The sequence below is a fragment of the Aptenodytes forsteri genome, unplaced genomic scaffold (assembly GCF_000699145.1).
Source record: "Aptenodytes forsteri isolate BGI_AS27 unplaced genomic scaffold, ASM69914v1 Scaffold132, whole genome shotgun sequence".
Lineage (NCBI taxonomy): Eukaryota > Metazoa > Chordata > Aves > Sphenisciformes > Spheniscidae > Aptenodytes > Aptenodytes forsteri.
Window position 1 is genome coordinate 3859526 of NW_008795520.1, and position 22170 is coordinate 3881695.

Genomic DNA, 22170 nt, shown 5'->3' on the forward strand with positions numbered 1-22170 from the left:
CCCTGTTTAGCAGGCCGTGGGGTTGCTTTGTTTTGCTTAATTTTTATTTATCTGAAATGTCTGAATGAACAGCTGGAAGAAAAATTGTATCTGCTAAAAGATTTACGTGAAGGGCTGAAAAAGCTAATGACTCACATCTGAAACCTCAAAAATTCAAAACTGCAGCACAACCCAGCAAAGTTCTGCCTGTTACAGATTGAAATCACAAAGCCATAAATCACCCCAGCTGTGCTCAAAGCTCAGGGTTCATCAAAAGGTTTTCAAACCTCAAATAAAATTCAGGTTTTGCATTTGCTAGGAAACCAAATCCAGGAGGAGACCCTTCTGGCTTCTTGTTCCATTACATCGTTTTAATCATTCTTTAATATTTACATGTTCTTGCAAAACAGACCATGGAGCCCAAGTTCCCTGTTGCTTCTAACAAGTCCTACTACTTCTACGTTCACCACTGCTTGAACTTGCTGTTGTTTTTTTCAACACTTGCCTCTCGGCTAATGTTTCTACAAGACAAGCAATGGAACTTGTTTCCATTTGCAAGAACATGAACATATGAAGAGCGCTCTAGTGAACCTCTCGGTTTTTGAGAGCCTTATGACACTGCACCTAAAGGCCTGGAAGTGTGTGATTTTCAAGCTACTGCTTTCATCAAGAGTTGTCAAGTGCCTCTATTACCTCTTAAATTACCGCTTCCAGGGCACATTCTGCAAAACATCTTAAGGGTAACGTACCATTAGCATTTTACATATCTAACTATACTTGTTAAAGGTGATGTCACCTAGCAACTACAATATAGAGATTTAGGAAGAGAAGACTTGGCTTTACTTTTTCTCTTTTTTGTTTTGCTAGAAACATCTGAAAAAGTATTGCTCCTTATGAGTTTTATTCAATTTACTACATACTTTCTCCTATATCTGACATAGGAACTCCAAGGATTCACAAAGCGCTATTACTTTTCTCACAGAAAGAAACTGAAGCTGCTAAAATTTGCCTTCAGAAATAGGAGGAAGCTGATCCTCAGAAACAGTCATGCTGTTTTTTCAACAACAACTAACTGCATTTCAGTCTTCAATGATCATAAGACACTAGCTTAAGAGGAAAACCTTCAACATCTTTTTTAAATTGTCAGAAACAATTAGGATGAGAAAGGGTTAGGAAAGACAAAGCCCATCTGGAGTTGAATCTGGTGAGGAAAGTGAAAGGCAACAGGAAGGACTTCTACAGGTATTATCAGCAGCAAAAGACAGACTGGGGAAAACACGGACCCGCTGCTGAATGGGGGCAGGGGACCTGGTGACAAAGGACATGGAGAAAGCCAAGGTACTCAATGCCTTCTTTGCCTTGGTCTTTACTGGTAAGACTTCAGGAATCGCAGGCCCTTGAGACCTGTGGGAAAGCACGGAGAAATGAAGACCCCCTAAGTAGCGAAGGGTTAATTAAGGGTACATTTAAGCAAACTAGACAAAAACCACTTCCATGGGACCTGATGGGACACCTCAGCCCTTCTGTGATTCTGTGAAATACACAGTTTATCCTCAGTAAAGTTTTGTTTGAATGAGGGTAATAACTTGTTCCTGAGGGTGTGAGGTATATTTTTTAACAGCGCTAGATACAAAGGAGGAACCTTCCCATCTAAAGTGAAAGCGTAAAAAAAAAAAACCCAAAAAAACCCCAAACCTGTGCTGAGTTTTAACAGTCACTTTATAATGATTTCCTTAAACATGTATAAAAGATTAATTTTTCATTAAGACTTCTCCATCACAGTTTAGGATGATTTATAAAAGAGTATTTTTATTAAGCCTTCTTAGATCTTCAATGTTTTCTACAGCTCACTAAGCAGAAAAATGATATATTATTCAGGGGACATAAAGTTCTAATATTCCTAGATATTGTTACTCATGACAGTTTTGCAGTAAACAGTTTTTAAGTCTTTGATAAAGAGTTTAAATTATCAGTATATTCAGTGAATTTAAACAAGCACATTCCCACTACTGTCAAGTGAAAGTGCAGAACATGCATCTTGCTGTCATCTTTATTTTATGTGGACACACACATTTTGTCATCTTAATCATCCTTAAGTCCTCTATGAGTTCTGAAGCCTCTACAGACCTCTGGCACATAAGCTAGTATTCTATATATCTGTAAACAAAGCAAAGGCAAAGACTTATCTTTTCAGGATTTCTTTTAAATCTGGTTATTCTTACTTAACCAAATTTAAGTAACACTACAAACTAGAAGTTAATGGAAATTAGTTAACATACATAAAAAAAAGATTTTGGAAGTCTGAAACATCACTAAAACGTGATCTCCTTTTCTCAGTTTGGTAGATTTCAATAAACTAGGCAGAGATTAACACCTGAATTTAAATGACACAATGTGAGATGGAGACTGCGTAATGCTTTCAGCTTTTGGCAGCCTTTCTATCTGTTTAGCATCTGTTGGGATTCTGTGTGGGCAGACTCCTTGGCAATACTGGGACTAAATAATGCATAAACATTAACATTTTCTTGCTAAGCTTGAATTTTGCTGTGTTTTAAAAAAGTATATCTACAAATTGGTTTTAAACAAAAATAACTGTCATATACATATGGCTAGATGCTCTACGTGCAACACAAAATTGAGAGATTAAGAAAATTACATGCAGAAAGCAATTATTTCCCACTTTGAACAGGTATTTCTTTATATTCCTGTTTAGATCCTAAGAACTTGAGACAGATTTGAACTCAGACTCTCAGATGCTAGGTGAGTATTTAGTTTTTCACGTTAAGCTAATTCTGGTCAATTGGTAGCTCCAAGTCTTGGAAGTCAATTCTAATAGCTACTGGTAATTTCTTTTTTTTTATATCAATAAAAATTAAGATACATTAAGAGGTAAAAGTTGTGAGTATGTATGTGTTTATGGATATGAAATTAAAACGTAGGTGAATAATTTTATTCTAGTTCACGGCTTTGCTTTGCAAATCATTGACTGACTTTCTGGTTTTTATTTAATGCTATTGAAAACAAACTTCACCTATGAAATCCTACAAAACAAGATTTACTGGAAATATTAAAGCTTTTTAATGCTTATGTCTTAAGTCATTGTGACATTCTATTGGTGTATTTGAACAGCACTATGTTTGAATCTACAACAAATACTTTCCAGGCTGCCTTTATTTGCATCTGCTTACAGACATCTGAAGCCTTTATATTGTGGGATTTCAAGATCATTGTCTAATGCAACATATATAAGAGGATCAAAATACAATCAGTCCAAGGCTCTGATATCAAACCTCGGAGGAATACATTCCTGAAACACAGTGTTCAGCACTTAACATCGACAGTGTACAAAACAGGCACGTTTTAAACAATTTGAGTAACAAGCCTCAGAAGCCTTACATTTGAAATTAAATGTTAACCATCAGGCAGAAGTATGATGAGGATTATGACAATAAGATGATGATAAAACCTAATAGCCCTGGATATGCTCATGGCAGAGGCTGCTTCTTCCAACACTGTTAGCTGACAGCAAGAGCCCAGGGAAGGAGCCTGTGGTACTGTAAGAAACTGTCTCCCATATCTCCCGAGGTGGGCAAAAAGGACAAGATCAGAGCTAATCAGCTTAATTTGCAGAGGGCCAGACAAGCAAAACAAATCAGCTGGAGCTGCACTGATCCAGCCTTTTCAGTGAAGCCTTCATAGGCATGGCTCCTGCCAAGACTGTATCTTCCCCAGCAATTTCCTTTACTAAAAGTGGACATAAAAAAATGCACAGAGTAAATTGTGTGCTGAAGCGCCAGATTCTCAAGATTTCTCTTTCAGTGCCTGCATCAACAGATACAGAACATGTCTCTATCAGCATGAAAGTACGTGAATATAGTCCTTAGTGCGTAGTGAGCCAGACTGAAGCCAGGGAGTGGGTGTACATCTCCCTGAGTGCATTTGTCCCATTCTAAAGGAAAAAACACACAAAAAAAGAGAGAAAATGCAATTTGGGAATAGTGTCAGGAATGAAATCTGACAAAGAGGTCAGTGATGGAAGGCTGAATGAAAAATCAATTAAACCATTTCTCCAACATTAAAAGGAAACATGAACTATACAGTGCTCCAGAGAGTTAAGGAGTCTATGGAAAATACCACTGGGATTATCCTGTCAAATATCAGATGTAGCCTTTGGTATTTTACTCAGCAGAAAGTGTCTTAACAGGGTTTATATGCCAAATATCAAAAGTTGAGGAAACAGCTGTGAGCCAAGAGGGTGCAGCTGATTAAGACATTGGATTTCAGTATGCACAAATGGCAAGAAATGGATTAAAATATGAATTAACGACTTAGTGCCAGAAGCTTTGAAGTGAAACATCAGATTTAGAGAAGGATGAAAAATCAGAAGGGGACAGGAAAAAGAATGAGGCTTTTGACTTATAAGTAGCACCTAAATCAATGGGACATGCCAACTAACCAAGAGTTTTATTGCCACAAAGGCAATAAAAAGATCCAATAGGTTAATTACTTGACTTCAACAAAGCACCAAGAAGGTCAATGCACTTGGTAGCACTTTCTCATAAAATGAAGGAAAATAAGATGACACGCATAATTTCTTTCCTGTCCAAGGGATTGTGTTGTGGATGTTGAAAGTTAAGCCTGATCAGCACAGGTCTGGCAGGTTGTTACAAACTGGCTGTCTCAGCTGGAGTTACTTTGACATAAATATCATCTTTCATAAATGTGTGACATTGGCTACTATGGCAGAAAGAAGTATACAGAAAGAGAAAAAAAAAATCTTATAAGAAAATAAAAAATGCAGATTCCTTATTAGCTGGAAAATATATTCTGGGAAAGAAGAAAAAATATCAGAAAGGGAAATTGTATTCTTAAGTGAGCTCAGCAGGGGTAAGAGTACTTAGGCAAATGAATTCAGTGTTAATGAAGGCAAATTTAACAAGCTCTGCTTCTTTGATTATTTTTCCTTATGCATGAAGACAAATTCAGAACCCTCAGAGGACTTGACTATAAGAAAATATAAGGTGATTTCATATTTTAGTATTGCTAATTAGTTCATCCACACACACAAATTAAGAGGCCATTAAACTGCCTGCCAGTAGCATACAAGACACTGAAACAGACAAGAAGTTGTAGTCCTATACTTTAGAGGGTTAATGACACTGGGTCTTATCACTCCCATCAGGATCTTTGTAGTAGATAAGTGTGTAAGCTAGGGGTGGCTCTTTCTTTAGGGCTTAAAGGAAGCTACACAGATCTGGCAAAAATGCATATTCCAAAGCCAGTTATCACTTCTCAATTGAAAGAGTCGCTGGTAAAAGAACCAGTTTAACACAGTTTGGCATACAGGAATCTCCAACAGGCTGCTGGTTGCTCCCAGCATTGAAGAGACTGGCAAAAAAAAGCCACACCATTTTTTTTTGTAGTAGCCAAGAGCACACTGCAGCCAGAAGCATCCACATTCGCACTACCAAGTTTTTTTGCTGTCTTTGCTCCTTCAGCTCAACATCAGCACCACCTGAGGTTCCAAAAGCAGTTCAGGGAGACACTATGACCCCTCTCCACCAGCAAGACTTAGAGGATGCCCATAGCACTGGAGGCAATGGAAAGCCACATCTTTAAGAGAACACAGAAAAAAAGCTGGGGACAAGCCTTGCCCTGAGCATCTTTGTTAACACTCAGCCAGTTCCAAACCGATATCCTCACTGTTTGAATGATTTGCATTGGTTTCTACTTCACACTTAACAATACCTGTTCATTCTTGACTCGAACAGTTGTTATTCCAGACATCCTTTAAAAGCAACTCACACATCTGCCAAGAAGGGCAGCGCTGGGCACATTCCTTTTTTTCTTTTTTTCTTTTTTTTTTTTTAATTGCACTGAAGAAAGATGGACTAGATGAGCTATGACATGCACTTAACCATCCATATGCTCTCCCTCTCATGTATGTGTTGTGTACATTGGGTTTTCCTCAGTTAAGTATTATGTCAGTAGACATCAGAAGGGTGGAAGAAAGGTCCATCTTTTCATCATTCCCAAATAGTTTACTCTTTCCATGCCCCCAAACTGGTTAATATTCCCACATTTTTTACCCTATTACAGAAAAAGTCTTAGAGTTTTTCCTACTGTTGGAAGTCTAGGAAGAAATTTCCTATGTCCTGTTATATATTCCATCTTTGTTGTGCCTATGAAGAATATGTTGTCAGTTATTTGTGGGTTTCCATTTTCAACGAATATGGACATTCTTATTAACCTTTGCACTGACACCATCTCCTAAAAAGTCCAGGGAGAACAACTGGCTCATTTGAAAAGTTTACACTGAGTCATGCAGACCAAGAAGACCGTCTCGATTATCCGGTTTGACTTCCTGTAAAGCATTACACCCACAATTTTTGAATGAGCAATCATATAATTTTAAAAGGCCACTCAGCTCTGATTTAAAGAATATAGACAACGGGAGTTTTGGACAAAAGAACCCCAGGCTGTAGCCAAGGAGACAAACTGGGCTGGCTACATGGAAAGTCTTCGCATAAGAAAGATGGAGAAGTCCTGTTCCGCTTGAACTGAAAGCTGCAATCATTCTTAAAAACAAATAAGAAAGTCTTTCCTAAATGTTTATCTTGCTCCCTTCCCATGGCAATTTGAAAGACAAAACAGCACACTCTGCATATGCCTAACCAACTTCTAGCATTAAGTGTTCACATTCTGCAACTTGTCAAGATGTAAACAGCTAATGATTTTTTAAAAAGAAGTGAATTAACTGTGTCACATTAATAAGTCCTATGATGTTAAAAAGACCAAAAAATCCAGGTTGATTAAAAAAAAACGTCAGGAATAGAACTGAATAGACTCTCTTGTTCTCTGTGTTACCCCAGTGTGGGTGGCTTGGCTATTTGCAAACAGAGATAAAAATCCGTGAGCAGCGATTCGGACTTCCATGCCTCAACTTGTTCAGGGTGCAATATGCTCATTTGGAGCTTCTGAGTTGACTAAATTACATTAAATCAACAGCACAATGGGGAAAATGAGGGAAGCACAATCAGTGAGATATTCAGAAATATTCTACCCAACATAATTAGCAAAGTTTTTTTCAACATAATCTGCTCCAAGAGTCACTAGTGCAGTTGTGAATGTCTGTTGAATTTAGATGCCTTCTTCCCCAGTGCCTGGCAGAAGAAAATAAATGCTTACTACCACAGTGCTTAGAGAGCATGCAAATATTTTTTTGTGGGGTAACCATGCTTAAAAATTACCATCACTATGACTAAGGCACAGCGCTTCTAGTGTTCCCTAATTCAGATGGTGATAAGTTGACACTTTCAATGAGTAAGCAGAAATCAGCCATGACTGTGTAAGAAGTTCTACATAGCCAAAGGTGATGGTAATAAAAACAAAAACTGAAATAGTTTCTATTTTTAAAAATAGTTGCAAACATAAAAATGACTGAACTACAGACGGACAGAATCTGTGAAGACCCATAAAGCTTTTAGGAATAGAGGTGGATGCAGCTTGCTTAGGGCCTATAGTATGGAATAAACACACATCATCTTTATCCTCAAGTGACCATATCCTTTACTAAAGTTCCACAATATTGAGCTAATAAAAGCTGAGACCTTAATTAGGGTAAAGAAAACTTATGCCCTTTATGATTTGAAATTAATAGGACTTTAATTGCTATCATCTGCAATACTGTTTTTCAGGTTGGCTTTAATAATCATTGTGTAACTGTGCATGTGATTTTGTAATATAAATGATTCAACCAATTAATTTCAATTTTTTAAAATGGAACAGGGACAAGTCCACTTGATAAACTAATGACCTGCAAAATTTCAGATATTATTAGATATGAAGGAGATGGAAGATCAATGCTAAAGCTACATTTTCAAAACATGTCTGTAGTACAAGCTTTCAGCCTAGCAGAGTAGTAGTTATTCTAGCAAACATCTCTACTTAATTTGGTATGCATCCTTCATTATCTCAGTCATATTGCAATCACTAGTCTTTCTACTGTAAACAGTAGCTTCAAACTAGCCAAGCAACTCCCAAAAAACACCACTGAAAAGCTTCTACATCTCTCTTCCAAAAACATGCAATAATCCACACCAGTATTTTGTGATACACTCACAAGGTCAACATTTTCAAAAGAGTTAATGAATAGTGAGACTTTCAATTCTGGGGTGCTAATTTTGTGATCCTGTAAAGAGATGTTTGGAGAATGAGTTTTAGGACTAAATAAGCCATTATCCAGACATAGGATGTCCACTGATGCACATCACTGACAATCTTCTCTGGAGATAGAAATGCACCCCTTACTCTAGGGAGCACAGTAATGCAACAAATACTGAAAACTACCACAGTGCTACCAACCTCTGCATCTGTTTCACTGCTCATCTTTCACTCCAAGTAAGAAGCTTAAAAAATTACTCTAACCCTATTTTAGGATCACAGAGCATGGGGCGGGGGTTCCTTTTAAAGCAGGGCTTTCTGTCTCTTCTGCTCCTTTTCTTCTGCCCTCCCTCTCCAACCCTTGCCTCCTCACCCCAGCAGAGAGAAAGCAGAACAGGTCTGAGGGTTGAAGGCTTGAAGCAGGTGAAGCTCCTGCTGGAGTGTGGTCCCAGAGTTCAGAGAAAAGTGAGGGATCTCGGGCTCTTTCTGAGTAGGAGGGACCCTTACAGCAGCACAGAAATACACCAGGAAAAGCATTTACCTTCTGCTTCACTCTTTGCCTGAATGACTGGGAACTCCCAACACAGCACAAATGAACTGGGCCTTTCCTCAGGAAGCCTCAAACTTTCATGTCTTTCTCCTCTCAGAAATTAAGTGGTGCTAGCTGGGTCATATTCACACATGTAGTAGGAATATTTTAGAAAAAGAAACCGAGCAAATAAGCCTGACAAAAAAGAAACCAAAAAAACCCAAACACCACAAAAAAACCACCACCACAAACACACACCTCACCAGACTTACCACTGGACAAACTGAGACATATGTTATGGCAGTCAGGGACCAACAAGTTTAAAAACAAAACAAAATACAAAAGAATTAGTAAAAGCTTCAGGCAAGTCTTCAATACTTTCTCACGTTTTATCAAGGTATCAGTTAAACCTGCTTCTTTCAGTGGAACAGCATAGATAGCAAATCAAGACAGAATCTGATCTGACTGATACAGAAAGTTGTGGTGTTTTTGTTTTTTTTTAAAGCAAATTCAACTAGAGCACACTCCAAGAGTTAACAATGTAAAAGAGAGGAAGGAGCTCTGAGGTTAAGGTTAAGGGCAGCATCACAAGGATAACAGACTGAAAATAGGAAAAGAAAAATGTTAAGGCTGACATTAGGAAAACATTTATTATCAGGAGGATGATTAGATAATGGAATAATTTCCCAAAGGAAGTTGTTGAGTCAAACACTAGAGGCATTCAAAGGAAACCTAGATAAAAACACCAGGCGATTGATCTGGAGGGCAGTCCTGCACTAATGACCCAAGAGGCTCGCTCCAACTCATTGAGGAGTCTTCTCTTGAAAACAACAATTCTGAACTTTCTATAGCAACACAAAGTAAATGCAAAACATTGCACAAAACCAGAGAAGACATTTACCTGGAACCTTGTTTTCAGCTCACAGATTTTTTCCTCTATAGTACCAATAATCTGTGTCTATATAGGCATTCATTACTTCCAGAAAATCCTACCACATATTGATCAGCACAGTGACGCTGAGAAGATAAATAAAGCTATGAAACATATTTTCCAAAGAAATGGCATGAGCTATAAAACTTGCCTTATGAAACACGATGGACATCATGAAGAAATCCAGCAAGAAATTTTCTGAAACGTCTCTGTAGTCAAATCGGAAGAAGATTACCGTAAAGCTCAAAGTAACAAACTGATTAATAGGATTACAGAATGAGGAGCGGAGGAGTTTCATCCCAGCAACTGTTATCAGGATAATATCACAGCTGTAAGAAAGGCAGAAAGAAAAACCTAATCAAGTCAAAGTCATAAAGCATTAAATTACGAAGCTGTTAAATACAAATAGCTGTACCAGATGTATTTTAGATTGCTATGTATATCTAAATCTACACATCTTATTGATTTCTGATATTAATCCTATGTTCTTTTAACAATCACATTTATTTGACCCATGTGCAACTTCATATTTTTCCTTTAAAGCTGTTAAACAAATAGCTGTACCAGATGTATTTTAGATTGCTATGTATATCTAAATCTACACATCTTATATTTCTGATATTAATCCTATGTTCTTTTAACAATCACATTTTTTTGACCCATGTGCAACTTCATATTTTTCCTTTATCATTATCACACACTTGTAATCTGTAATAAAGAACGAACTCTGTATTAAAAACAGTAGCATTGACTATTAAAAACCAAGAATCTAGAAAGGATATTTTTATATAGCTCTTAAAATAAAATATCAGTTTCGGAATTATCTTGGCACTTCCATTAATACATTACTGCAATTTGAAAAAAAGTCTTGAACCCACTCCAGATTTTTCTATTACTAGAAATTTCACTTGATGACAGAGTTTATAACTATTTTCCTAACTTCATTACACACAATGCCAAAATCCTGATTTCATTACACACAATGCCAAAATTCTGGACAGAAACACCCATAGACATGAAGTGCTTAAAATTCTTACCATTGGTCTTGATTGGAAGGTCATCTATTCTATACAGTAATTACTTCATCAGATCAAAAGAAATTGTGTTGCATCTATGTGTTGTAAAATGCATGCAGTCTGCATTTTACACTCCCTTATTATATTCCAGAGCGTGAACTTAAGCTGAGAACTCTAAATAGTAAGTGACCACACAGAAAATAAAGAAGTCCAATCTTTAAAAATTAAAGTGCTTGCTGCTGTATCTCCAAGAAGATAACGTTCCTCTTTTAACTCTCCAGAAAACTACAGAGTTTTCTGTGTAAGAACAGAAAATACAGTTATATGAGAAGGAAAGATGGAGGTAACATGTTGGCACACCTTGAATTTAAAAAAAACCACTCCAGTCTCTGGATATATATCTGAAATTAGAGACTTGAGGTTGTTCACATTTTAAAGTTTTGTTTTTAAGATAGTTTACAGAATTAGAAAGATGGTCTTGCTTGGACAGCAATTTTGATCTCTTGATAATACAGCCTCTTCTGGGGGTTAGGTCCTAGAAAGGTCTCAGACATTAATTTTTAGATCGCCTGGGTAAACAAGCACCTCCCTGAGATGCGACACAGTACTGGGCTGCAGACCATGAACACTTGCATGGTTCTGTATTTTATCCAACAACCACTAAAAAACACAGGAACAGGGTCAGGAGCAGGACTTGGAACACATGATTCCCCACTCCTATAAGAATTTCCTTACCACCAAAGCAGGAGGAATCAAGAGCAAACCTCCCATAGCCTCTGCCTTCCTGGTAAGTGCTTAACAGTTGGACTCTTGTTAAATGAAATGGGCAGCACTACCTTCTCCATCCAGGTTTTTAAAAGGAAGGAAATCAAAGCAGTATTTTGTGAAGTCAATCCTGATCACATACTGGGGATGCTGCAAAAACAGCTCTCAGGTCAAAACCTTTGGGTTTCTGGGTTCTAGTCAGGATAAGATAAGAAACAAGTGATTTATTCAGAAAGCTCTGGGCATGTTCAGAAGTATATCTCAAGCCTCCTAATGAACCTTCAGGTCAAATTCAGGAGTATTTAGTGATATTAGGTACCCTCAGGGTTTTCTGGCAGTTGAACAAGTATATTTGGAATGCAGTTTTGCACATTGACGCCCAAGAACCATACTGGATCTATTCCTGAAAAGACAACCCAAACCTAATAGACATGTACAAGTAACTCTGTTAATTGAGAGCCAGGTGACTTCTCGTAAGTAAATTAAGCACATTAACTTTTTGGGAGATGCATTGGTTTTTTGATGCAGGTGAAAATAGATGGGGACTTCAATGCATAATGAGTGACTCAAAGTAGGCCAGGTATTTGCAAAATCCATAGAAGGTTCTCTTCCATCCTGCTGCGAACCAGGAGAATACCCGCTGCTATGACTGACACTTGACAGGCCAGAAAGCTCTAAACAGGTTTTCATCATTCTAGCAAGGCTCATAAGTCAGTACCTTTCCAGGCTGATTTTATTTTATGTGGTATTTATTCAATATTGTGTATCTTCCATAATGCAGATGCAACATTATTTGAGTGCAGGTCATTCTGAAGGATCACCAGGACATCACTGTTGGAATAAAATGCCAAGCGGACCTTACTTCTCACCTTGTCAAAGCTGTTCTTTTCAATTTGCCCCAGATTTCTGAATGGAAAGCCTAGCGACTAAGCTAAATAGATTCTGAAGCCACTAGAAGCCATCCCAGTGTGCCCTGTATGAACCGGTTGGATCTCACATTCTTCAGAAAGAAGAAAATTCTTTCAACATAGAGGAATTTTCACATGGAAAACTTACAGATCATAGAGCAAAAGGAAGACTTTTTCCTCACTGGATCTGTTAACATGTGGAAAATTTCACAAAAAATGACATTTTATAAAATAATGCTCTCAGGTGTAAAAAAAAATAATTTGCTCATTATCCCTCTTCTTTAAAGATACTGCCACAAAAGATGCTTTTCCTGGGGCCTTAACTCCCAGCAGAGAGAAAGCAAGAGAGAGAGAGAAGGGGGGCTTATTTCTGAAGCCTCTGTGGCAGGTAACACGGGCAAGCTTTTCAGCTTGTCAGCATGGGTCCCATTAATAGCCAGCACATCTGGGTCTGGAAAGCTCAAGCAAACTCCTGACTGTGAAGGAGCTGTTTTGCCTCCTTCAAGAAGCAAACCACTTCAGTCCTTTAAATCACAAAGCAAGATGAAGCTTCTTTAAAAAATACATTCAAATTGAGAAAAACTCCAAAATCAAATCACGCAAAACGTACCACCTCAGACACTTTCAGACACAGAGCGGGAAAGTGCCGCCTTCCCTTCTCTAAGGTACGATGTGGTCTGATCCTTGGGCGGTAAATAACTAAGGAATGTTCCAACAACAGAAAACGGATTTATGTATTAAAGCAGAGAAAGTACAACCCTCAGTAACACTGTATATGGAAGAAGCAAGGAGAATCCAGGATCCCTGACAGGCTTACAGAATTGAGGAGAAAGAGGTAGGATCTGAGGACGAGTGTTTTGCATATGGCATTTACATGGTAGCTGTAGAGGAAGCATATTAAAGAGGAGTGCCAGAGAAGAAGGGATACTGCGAGTGTTGTGGATAGACCTCAATTACAAGAAAAAGGAGAAAACACAGGTTTTAAATCCAAGGTGATCACACAGACACAAGGGAGATGGGGAAGGAAAGGATTATCATGGTATTACCGTACAGGCCAAAAAATCCGAGGCAGACAAATGTAATTACTTTCTTTAATCTCAGGATTTCTGGGGGACTGACTCACTACTTCTGAACACCTGAGGAAGGTGATACTTCAAAGTGCAATCTATCTCGGAGGAATGACTATGTAAAACTAGCACCTTCCTAACCCTACATATTTGCTCCGTGGATGTATTCAGTCACGTCTGCTAACTAGTGACAAATGACGTTTTGATTACTTTTTAGTTCTTCCAGCCTTGCCGAACCAAATAGAGGGATGGGCGTGAACTCAGTTTCACCCTGGACAATACACCTAAACGCCTGAAGCACCTTGGCCTTAGCATCTCCCAAGTGCCTGGGGGAAAAAGGTCAATGGGGAACTACACAGGCTATCTCTGAGTGACTGGTGAGAGTCTCTCTGGAAAAGTAGTTGCCTGAGAGGAACACGCAGAAAATTTGACTAACGCCCTAGTCCTAGTTTCAGCCCCTAAAAGCAGGGACCACATTTTCCTTATAGTTGTGTAGTCCCTAAAGCCGTGTTGCTCTTCAAGAGAGATAAAATAATTAAAACAACATGCAATTTTTACATCAAAGTTCTTTAATATTTAAAGTTAAGAATCTAAATTATTATTAATACTGAGGAACTCCCCCCCTCCAGTAGTTTTTCCTGCTACTGGAACTTTCGTTCCTGAACACAGGCTGTTTCTTTGTTTTTATCATCTGCATCACTGTCATTCTGATAAAAAGACTGCAGAAACTCTGCTCACTGGGGATACTGCAGTCACTAAGCCTGCTGAATATCTGCAGTAGGCAAGTCACTGAACAAAATATTTACCATAAAAGGCTGTCTGCAAGGATCATACTGTGAAACCATGGATCAGCATCACCAGTTCTGCTTAACATCAGAGACATCAGACTTTGGAAAAACTTGCATCCCTACCTTTCTCAAACCACTCTTAATGCAGGACTACCCACCATTCTACACTGTTGAATATTTTATTCAGTCTTGCCTTAAAAGACTTGTGTGGTGAAGCTTCTGATAACTCCTTTGGGAGACTATGACATAGTCTTAAAAATCCTCAGTTAGGAAATGTTTCCTGATATCCAGCCTAGACTTCTCATTTTCATCTGATTAATTCTAGTTACCCCACTGTGTTCATGCCCATCAAACACCTGCAGCCTGGTATAGTGTGTCTTGCTTTTAATTGACATTTAGACATTCCATATGTATCTATATATAGCCCTTTAATCTTTTAATTTCTCTCTCTCTCACTGGAGTCATGTCTTAGAATGTGCTAAGGTAGTTTTGCTTTTTTCTTTCAGCAAAGCCAATGATTATTGTATACTGAACTAATAATGCATGAAAGCACACTGTGACAAGCAGACAGACTTGTTTAAGAAACAAATTTCATTTCTCAATCTTCAGTCTAAAACCAAATATTCTACTAATCACATGCTTTGAGTTATAATCTACTTACTGTGTACCAAGCTTCTTGTATTTACTAATTGAGAAAGCATCAATGGTGAGGGCATTCAGTATTATAGCTGGATACAAAATGTATTTCTCAAAGCACTGAAGCCACACATAGAGCCTTTCAAACCACATCAAATGAGCAGCATCTGAAATAGAAATTCAGATAACAGATCATTTCATCAAATTATCAGCATTTTTTGCACTGCAATACCATAGAAGAAATGAGTTAGCTCACATTAATAAATATAATCAACCAACTAATTTATGAAACAATGGATAATTCTCTTGCAATAGAGAAATCATTCTGTTCTCTGAATTTAGAGAGTATCTGTTTTGCTGCTTATAACTGCACTCATGAGAAACGCTCAGAAACGATAAGAGATGGTACGTGCTAGATGGTAGTTTCTACATAATCCAATTACTAGTCACTATATTAAATAGCACTTTTAGTGATGTAATGACTCTGGAGAGGCCCTCTCTACCTCTGGCACTGACCTGGTGGATGACCTAGGGAACCCCATTTGAACTCTGTGCCTCTCCTTCCCCATCTTATAGTGACAAAACACTGTTCATTAGACTGCAAAACATCATTGACCTAATTGATAAATGAAATCTCCTTCGAGATCTAAAGACTGAAGAATCAACAGGAGCTAGAAACTGTCATAGAAGTTTTTCAAAACACTTAAACAGCCATTGTAAAAAGTATCTGCCAGGAACACGTCATTCACCAGTAAAGAATATCTTTTTTTGCAGTAGACTTTTTTAACAACATCACAGTGCTTAATATGAGTATTAAACAAGAACTGAATGCTCTGTGCAATTCAATTGCTATGAGAACTTAGGTGAACTGAGTGCAGAAACATTTGTGCACAGACAAAAATAATGTCTCTATTTTCAACTGAGCTCAGCTAGACAAGGTTATTGGAGAAACAGTGAATGCAAAAAGGCAGAACTTGGTATTGACTCAGAAATAACAATGCCAGCTACTGAATCTCCAATACTCTTCCCTGCAGAAATGAAAATAATTATGTATACACATCCCACCCTCCCACACACACCTTTTCAATGACAGGCAAAGACAACATGCTGAATCAACAGATTTGTATGTTCTACAGGCACAGTTGTATATTGTACAGGCTCAAAGAGAAAGATCTAAAAGCAATCCTTTCAAATTAGCTTTCAGTCATGCTTCACCAATACCTTAAGCTAAGGCAGAGCTCTTGCAAAAATCTGCTTTCAGAAAATATGATTAACTTCTGTTTCTTGTTATAACGTAAAAATATTTCCTCCTCTTATTACCTAAAGACCACCTCCTAAAAGTTCATACACGCTGCGAAATGTCCATGTTGGAACCTAGCTGTTATTCTCCGTTCCTCTCTCCTCCTCCTGAACTACAGATTGCTCTCAGAGCTCCACTCCAGAACTTCATCCAGCTGCCCAAAGCTGAGCTCTGTGTAAGAACTCAAGCTTGAATAAAGACATGTGCATATCAAGTAGACCAAAAAGAAGGTAGCTGCAGAAGCAGAGAGATGTGTGCAGACAATGCAGACAGAAGAAAAGAGCTCACATTCAGAGGGGGCGTAGGGAAAGATGTGGATGATTTGAAAATGGCTTACATGAATCTGTGGGGTATAAAAGCCACGGTGGGGAGGAAGGAGAAGAAAAAATAGTCTCTAGTGTTTCAGGGTTTCTTTCTCACTCAGTCCTGCCCTACTTTCTACATGTCCTACCATAAGCTCATACATCTTGACCTCAGCCTTTCTTCTTGCAGTCAGGTAAAACAATGACAAGTAATAAATGAGTTATCTAATAAATGAGTTACCTCATACAGGCATCATGAGAACTGGTCTGATAATTGCTATTCCGTGGAAGGCCTGAAAGTTTGAACAGCTCATCCAGAGTCTATGAAACAAAGCCAGGAATAAACTTGTGGAATTGTCACTACCGGCTGCTTGTCTAATTGCAAGCAATCATTTGTCTCCCCATAGCGCTACACTTGTCAAAAATTAGGAAGCTGAAAACGAAATTCTATGCAGTAAAAACGCCCCACAGACATCCTGTTTTGTGTACTTGTCCTTTCATTGTCCACGCCTGACAACTACAGGACACTGTCCTTTTCCAAGCTTCTCCTTCTATACAAACAGGGAACCTTTAAGTTCGGCTCCTACATTTTTCTTACAGGGTAGAAGAAAGAAGACAGCCTGTCAGACATATCTATCAAAGGGATTACATAACCTTTTCCTCAGCCTGTCTCATCTCAGAACATGATAAAAAGCCTCTGCAGCAGCCTAAGGGACTGAAAAATATATATACATATTTTTGACTCTTGTTTTCTAACACACAACACAGATACATTGCAATAATACTTAAGCCCCAAAGTGCGGAAATGGACTACATATAAAATGAGGACTGCAGAAGAAGGAAAAAGCCTGTTGCCTGCAGCAGGTAGCATGGGAAATGCAGCTGATCTCAATGCAGAAAGAAACCCATCTGTGGAGATCAGTCTGGCAGATCTCTACTCTCAACCTTTCCAAAAGCTGAATCATTGCATTTAGGAAAACAATGTTTTCTGACAAATGAAGACACACAATCAGGACAAGGGAAAGAAATCCTGCAGTAGTCTTTTATGATTAAGTGATGTAACGAACAATAAAACTTGGGTATTCATCAGAATTACTGATTATCAGGGGAAGGAAGCCCTGAACAATGTTTTCAGTCGGGCATGATCCTTAATAAGATTTATATTTCTACTACACTTTCCTTGGCGTATTGCAGTAAAAGTTAAAAGGCAACCTTCAATCAAGTCTCTTGGGTACTTTTTTCATACCCAAGCCTTGTTTGGAAAGTAATCATTGTGAAAGACATGATTTTTTTTTTAAAAAGATTTAAATCCTTAATGCATGGTTCTGCAGAGAGTGATCTGAACTCTTTTGTTGTCTAGTTGAAGAACAGACTAAAGTCCCTCAGCAGACTGTGTTCTGAACACTGTCTTCAAACACCTTAGGAACATATATTGAGAATGATTAAGGCACAGGCTCCATCAAGAAATGACAAGCAAGCTTTTGGCTGGTAGCAAAGGCAAGATGAGAGCTGGAGGGGAAAAAAAAAAAGCTATGCTTCTCAAAGTATACTGTCTGCTTGCAGAAATAACTGTTAGCAGAACAGGAAATCAGACCTCGACATAGTAAAATATTTACCGATACTCGCATGATTCAGGGCACTACCCGCTGAAGCCAGCGGACGTTAGCAAGAACAAATCTTCAAGAAAATTCCACAGTTCCTTTCAATTTTAATGTTTCTCTAAAAGTATTATGATGGAAATTAGAAAACTAGAAAAAAAGTAGAAAAGTAGTAAAAGTAGAAAAAATTTTGCCTCAATTTCATCAATCATTTAAGTTTTTAAATTATATTAAATGCCAATGTGTTAAGCATGAACTATAACATATCAAGCAACACAGCAAGTAACAGTACAGTAATGTAAAAGCAAAAGGCAGATCAGACAATGGCTTGTGAAAGGCCACTTAGGGCCAGTGAGATGATTAAGGGACAGGAGCATTTGACGTAGGAGGAGAGGCTGAGAGAGCTGGGATTGCTTAGCCTTGGGAAGAAAAGGCTTAGGGGGCATCTTATTAATTGGGGGCATTTTTGGGGTATAAATACCTGACGGGGAGGGTAAAGTTGATGGAGCCAGACTGTTCTCAGTAGTGCCCAGTGACAGGACAAAAGAAAAAACGGGCACAAACTGAAATTCCATTTCAACATAAGAAAAAAAAAACCAACCAAACCCACCTTTCTTACTGTAAAGATGATCAAATGCTAGAACAGGTTGTCCAGAAGGGTTGTGGAGTCTCTATTCTTGAAGATATTCAAAACTGGAGACAGCCCTGCACAACCTGCTCTAGCTGACCCTGCTCTGAGCAGGGGCATTGGACTAGACAATCTCCAGAGGTGCCTGCCCAGCCTCAGCTCTTCTGTGCAGTGGTCTCAGGAGACAACTTCTACAGGTTCACAGATTTGCTGGTGACCGGGGGGAGGGAAAAATGGAAATGATGGGCTATGCATGCTATTCAAAAGAAGGAAATGTAAAGAATAATTTATTCTCCCTGCTCTGTTCCTTCTGGACTTTTTTTTTTTTTAAAAAAAAACCAAGACAAGCTGCAAATCATTGCATCCGTTGTTTAGAAAAGAATTTTATTACAAACCTCTCACTTCCCGTTGCTGGTGCTCTTTGCTTTTAAGTATGGGGTGGGAGATCCACAGCCAGGGGTGATGCTTGCGAAGCTGAGGAAGTATGTAATGTGTTACAAATCCCACAGTCCACGCTAAAGCAAACAAGACAATGCTGAGAAATGGCTGCGCCAAAAGAGAAAAAACAAAACATCGTTATAATTTGCAAACAACATTTTTATATGAAACTTTTTTAACAGTTTTTAACAGTTCCTATAATTGTATTTTTGTGCAATTAATTTTTATTCCTATGTTCAAACTCTCTGACTCCACAGGTGGATATGGATTTTGAAATAAGTATTTTGCACACACAATTAACCAATTTTTTCCTCCCTAATTGGAAGGAAAAAGGCAAGTGATCAGGCTTATTCATTCTGTCACCCAGGTTCCAAATCATAAAAGAGCTGTGGATATGTAGAGGTTTAAGGAAAGAGATGTCAAATAAATAACACTGAAATTAATGCAAATATCCACAAACTAACTGCCTTGCACATAAAAAAAAAATGTTATCATGACCAGTAAATACATTTTCACTAAGTTCTCTTCCACACTGTCTATTCTTTCCAGTTAAAGCACCCTGTGGTTTTGCATAAAAGAGATAATACCTTGGGGGGGGGGGAAGAAAAAAGAAAAAAGGACCAATAGACCCCCTTAATGATAGAAAAACAGCTCTAGCACTGACAGAAAATGACAGAACAGCAGCCACTGTGCAGACAATGAGATCCGATTTCAAGATTTCTTTCTGTGAAAATAATTATTTTATACAAAATTAGCAAGCCAATACTATTTTAACGAAGGTAAACGACTCTGTTCTCAATTACTCGCAGTCTGCATTGTGATAAGGCTAATCAGCACTCCCTGATACAAAAGTATTTTCTCCACTCTGCTTTGGGAAATTATTTCTTCACAGTCTAGGTTTGTCAAAGTAATCACATTTAAATTCATCATGACTAATTTTAAATTACATTTTTAAATAATGTAGTTTTAGGATTGGAGAAATGAAAGCAATACATTTTCATACCGAGTCTGATTCTGTTTAAGGAATATAACTCTTCTACATTATGACTTTTTTATTTTTGGGAATCAAAATTCTGGTTCCACTTCCTATTTGCAAGCATTAAGAATTCTTCAGATTCACTTTCTCTTGCATTACTGAAATGACTCATGCTTTTCTGTAATGCATTCAGAGACACGAAGGTAATACATTTATTATGTTCTAAAGTGACATGTCCCATTCTCTGATTTTCTGTATCAGAAGCCAAATTTTGGCAAGATTTTATGGATTTCAGACAAGGCCTTTTTCTAGTGTCACTGAATTAAAATGAAAGGACACATCTGCCTTTACATAAAGATCTATAACTAGGGTAGGAGTAATTTTGTTTCTAAAGATTGGAAAATATTAGTCTTTCCAGCCCGTTTTTCTTGTGATTAAAATGTCATTCTCAGTAAACAAATAAACAAGATAGCTTGCAAGCTGTGTGATCTTCTGAATTGTTCTTCGGAGGTCACCCCAACGTCTTTGAGAGTAAATGAAAATCTTGTCTTAGATTTATGAGAGGGGCATTTAAGTTCAGCACTCAATACTACTGCTAAGTTATCAAATGAGTAACTATTTGAAGCTCTTGGTTTAGAAACTGACTTATGCTTCAATTCAAAGACATCTAGAAACAACATGTGAAATGCAACACTTTTGTTAGAATTGGAAGCTCATCTGCAATCTAGGGAGTCTTCATGTATCTCATCAGAGAAAAAAAAGAAAACTAAAATAATGATGGGATAGCAAACCTACGAATAAGGGAGATAAAAAGAAAGCAAGCAGAACAAATGAACAACAGAAGGGTTGCGAATTACAGGGGAAGCTAGTAGCAACCAGTTTATTTAGGCTGCCTATCACTCCCTGTTATGAAAGATGCTCCTTAGTAAAAGGTCATAAGCATCAGCACTTCCACTTACTGCAGCAGGCCTTTGAAATTCAGCAGGACTAAAAAGCCTTCAGGCTCAAGAAGTACTTTTGCTTTGTCCCAGGAAACTCCAATCTGGTTTAGCTGAATTCTCAAGCGATCACCACTGTTCTTCCCTTTCCCAGGCTGTTCAAGAGCACGTACCTCCAAAAGAACAGCACTCCCTCCCCTCCGAGAGCTGTGCCCTCTCCAGACAGCCCTGTACTCCGCATGGACTACAGGTAGGAAGGTGTAGGAGCAGAGCTAGGTCTTCCTAACTCTTCCCAACCATCTTTTTAAAACATAGCACTGCTGGCCTTGTTCCTTGCTTCTTGGCCACCATATACAACAGGAAACCTACAACATGAGGGTCCTCACAGGAAAGGCCTTCTCTTCCCTGAACAAACCTTTGATCCCTGCCTGTCCCCACAGGCCCCCTCTGTTCCGTTCAGACCTTCTCTCACTAGCAAGTTGTGTATCCATCTCTAACTCAAGTGGTTTTAGTATGTGGAGCAGTACTGAAAAATTGTAGTCAAAACCCTGATAAAGATTGATAAGGGAATTATTACCAATGCATGTAATAGAAATATATTTTTTTTAACTTTTCTAAATTTTTTAAAAGATGTTGCATACAAAATCTGTGTAAAGCAGCAGTATTTAGCTTGTAAAATTCAGCATCTGAGAAAGTTAAGCAGTGCCAGATTTATATGGCACTATTTCAGCCTTTTTGTGAATACATACTATGAAAAGTCTTGATCAAGTATCATTTTCTGCACAGCTGAATCCAACTACTCAATAATCTAAAACAAGCTTATAAGAACAACAAACACACTCCAATCATATTTTCAAGCTCTTCTGTACATCCAGAAAGGATTACTATTAAAATGACTTATTTCTCTCACAGTCAGAAGAAGCTGCCATTTTAAGAACTACACCAAATATTAAGAATTTATCTGTGAAACCAGCAGAGGTCATAATAATGGACATTTTGGAGAGAGGTGGCATCCTAACTTTCCATTCTGTGCCAGGTCGCCAAAGAGAATCTTTTCAAAAGATTACATTCAAAAGAGAATGTATTACACAGATTATATTGCACAGGACTGGTATTTCCAGTCACTAGAGATGAGCCTAGGGGTAGCATGCGTTTCGATTGTATAGAGCTCAACGATTGTGATGATGGTACGGTTGAGTGTCTATGGG

The 22170-nt window shown here is 38.2% G+C and overlaps 1 protein-coding gene across 1 annotated transcript in view; it reads right to left on the reverse strand.

Moving 5' to 3' along the window:
- Nucleotides 1-22170, reverse strand: part of PCNX2 (pecanex homolog 2 (Drosophila)) — a 153489-nt gene that overhangs the window by 61336 nt on the left and 69983 nt on the right. Inside the window, exons 18-21 of the mRNA XM_019472707.1 lie at nucleotides 19681-19772; nucleotides 19006-19157; nucleotides 14808-14949; nucleotides 9754-9931 (exon numbers count right to left, since the gene is read on the reverse strand). Coding sequence (XP_019328252.1) covers nucleotides 9754-9931; nucleotides 14808-14949; nucleotides 19006-19157; nucleotides 19681-19772 — 564 coding nt within the window. The remainder of the gene's footprint in view (nucleotides 1-9753; nucleotides 9932-14807; nucleotides 14950-19005; nucleotides 19158-19680; nucleotides 19773-22170) is intronic.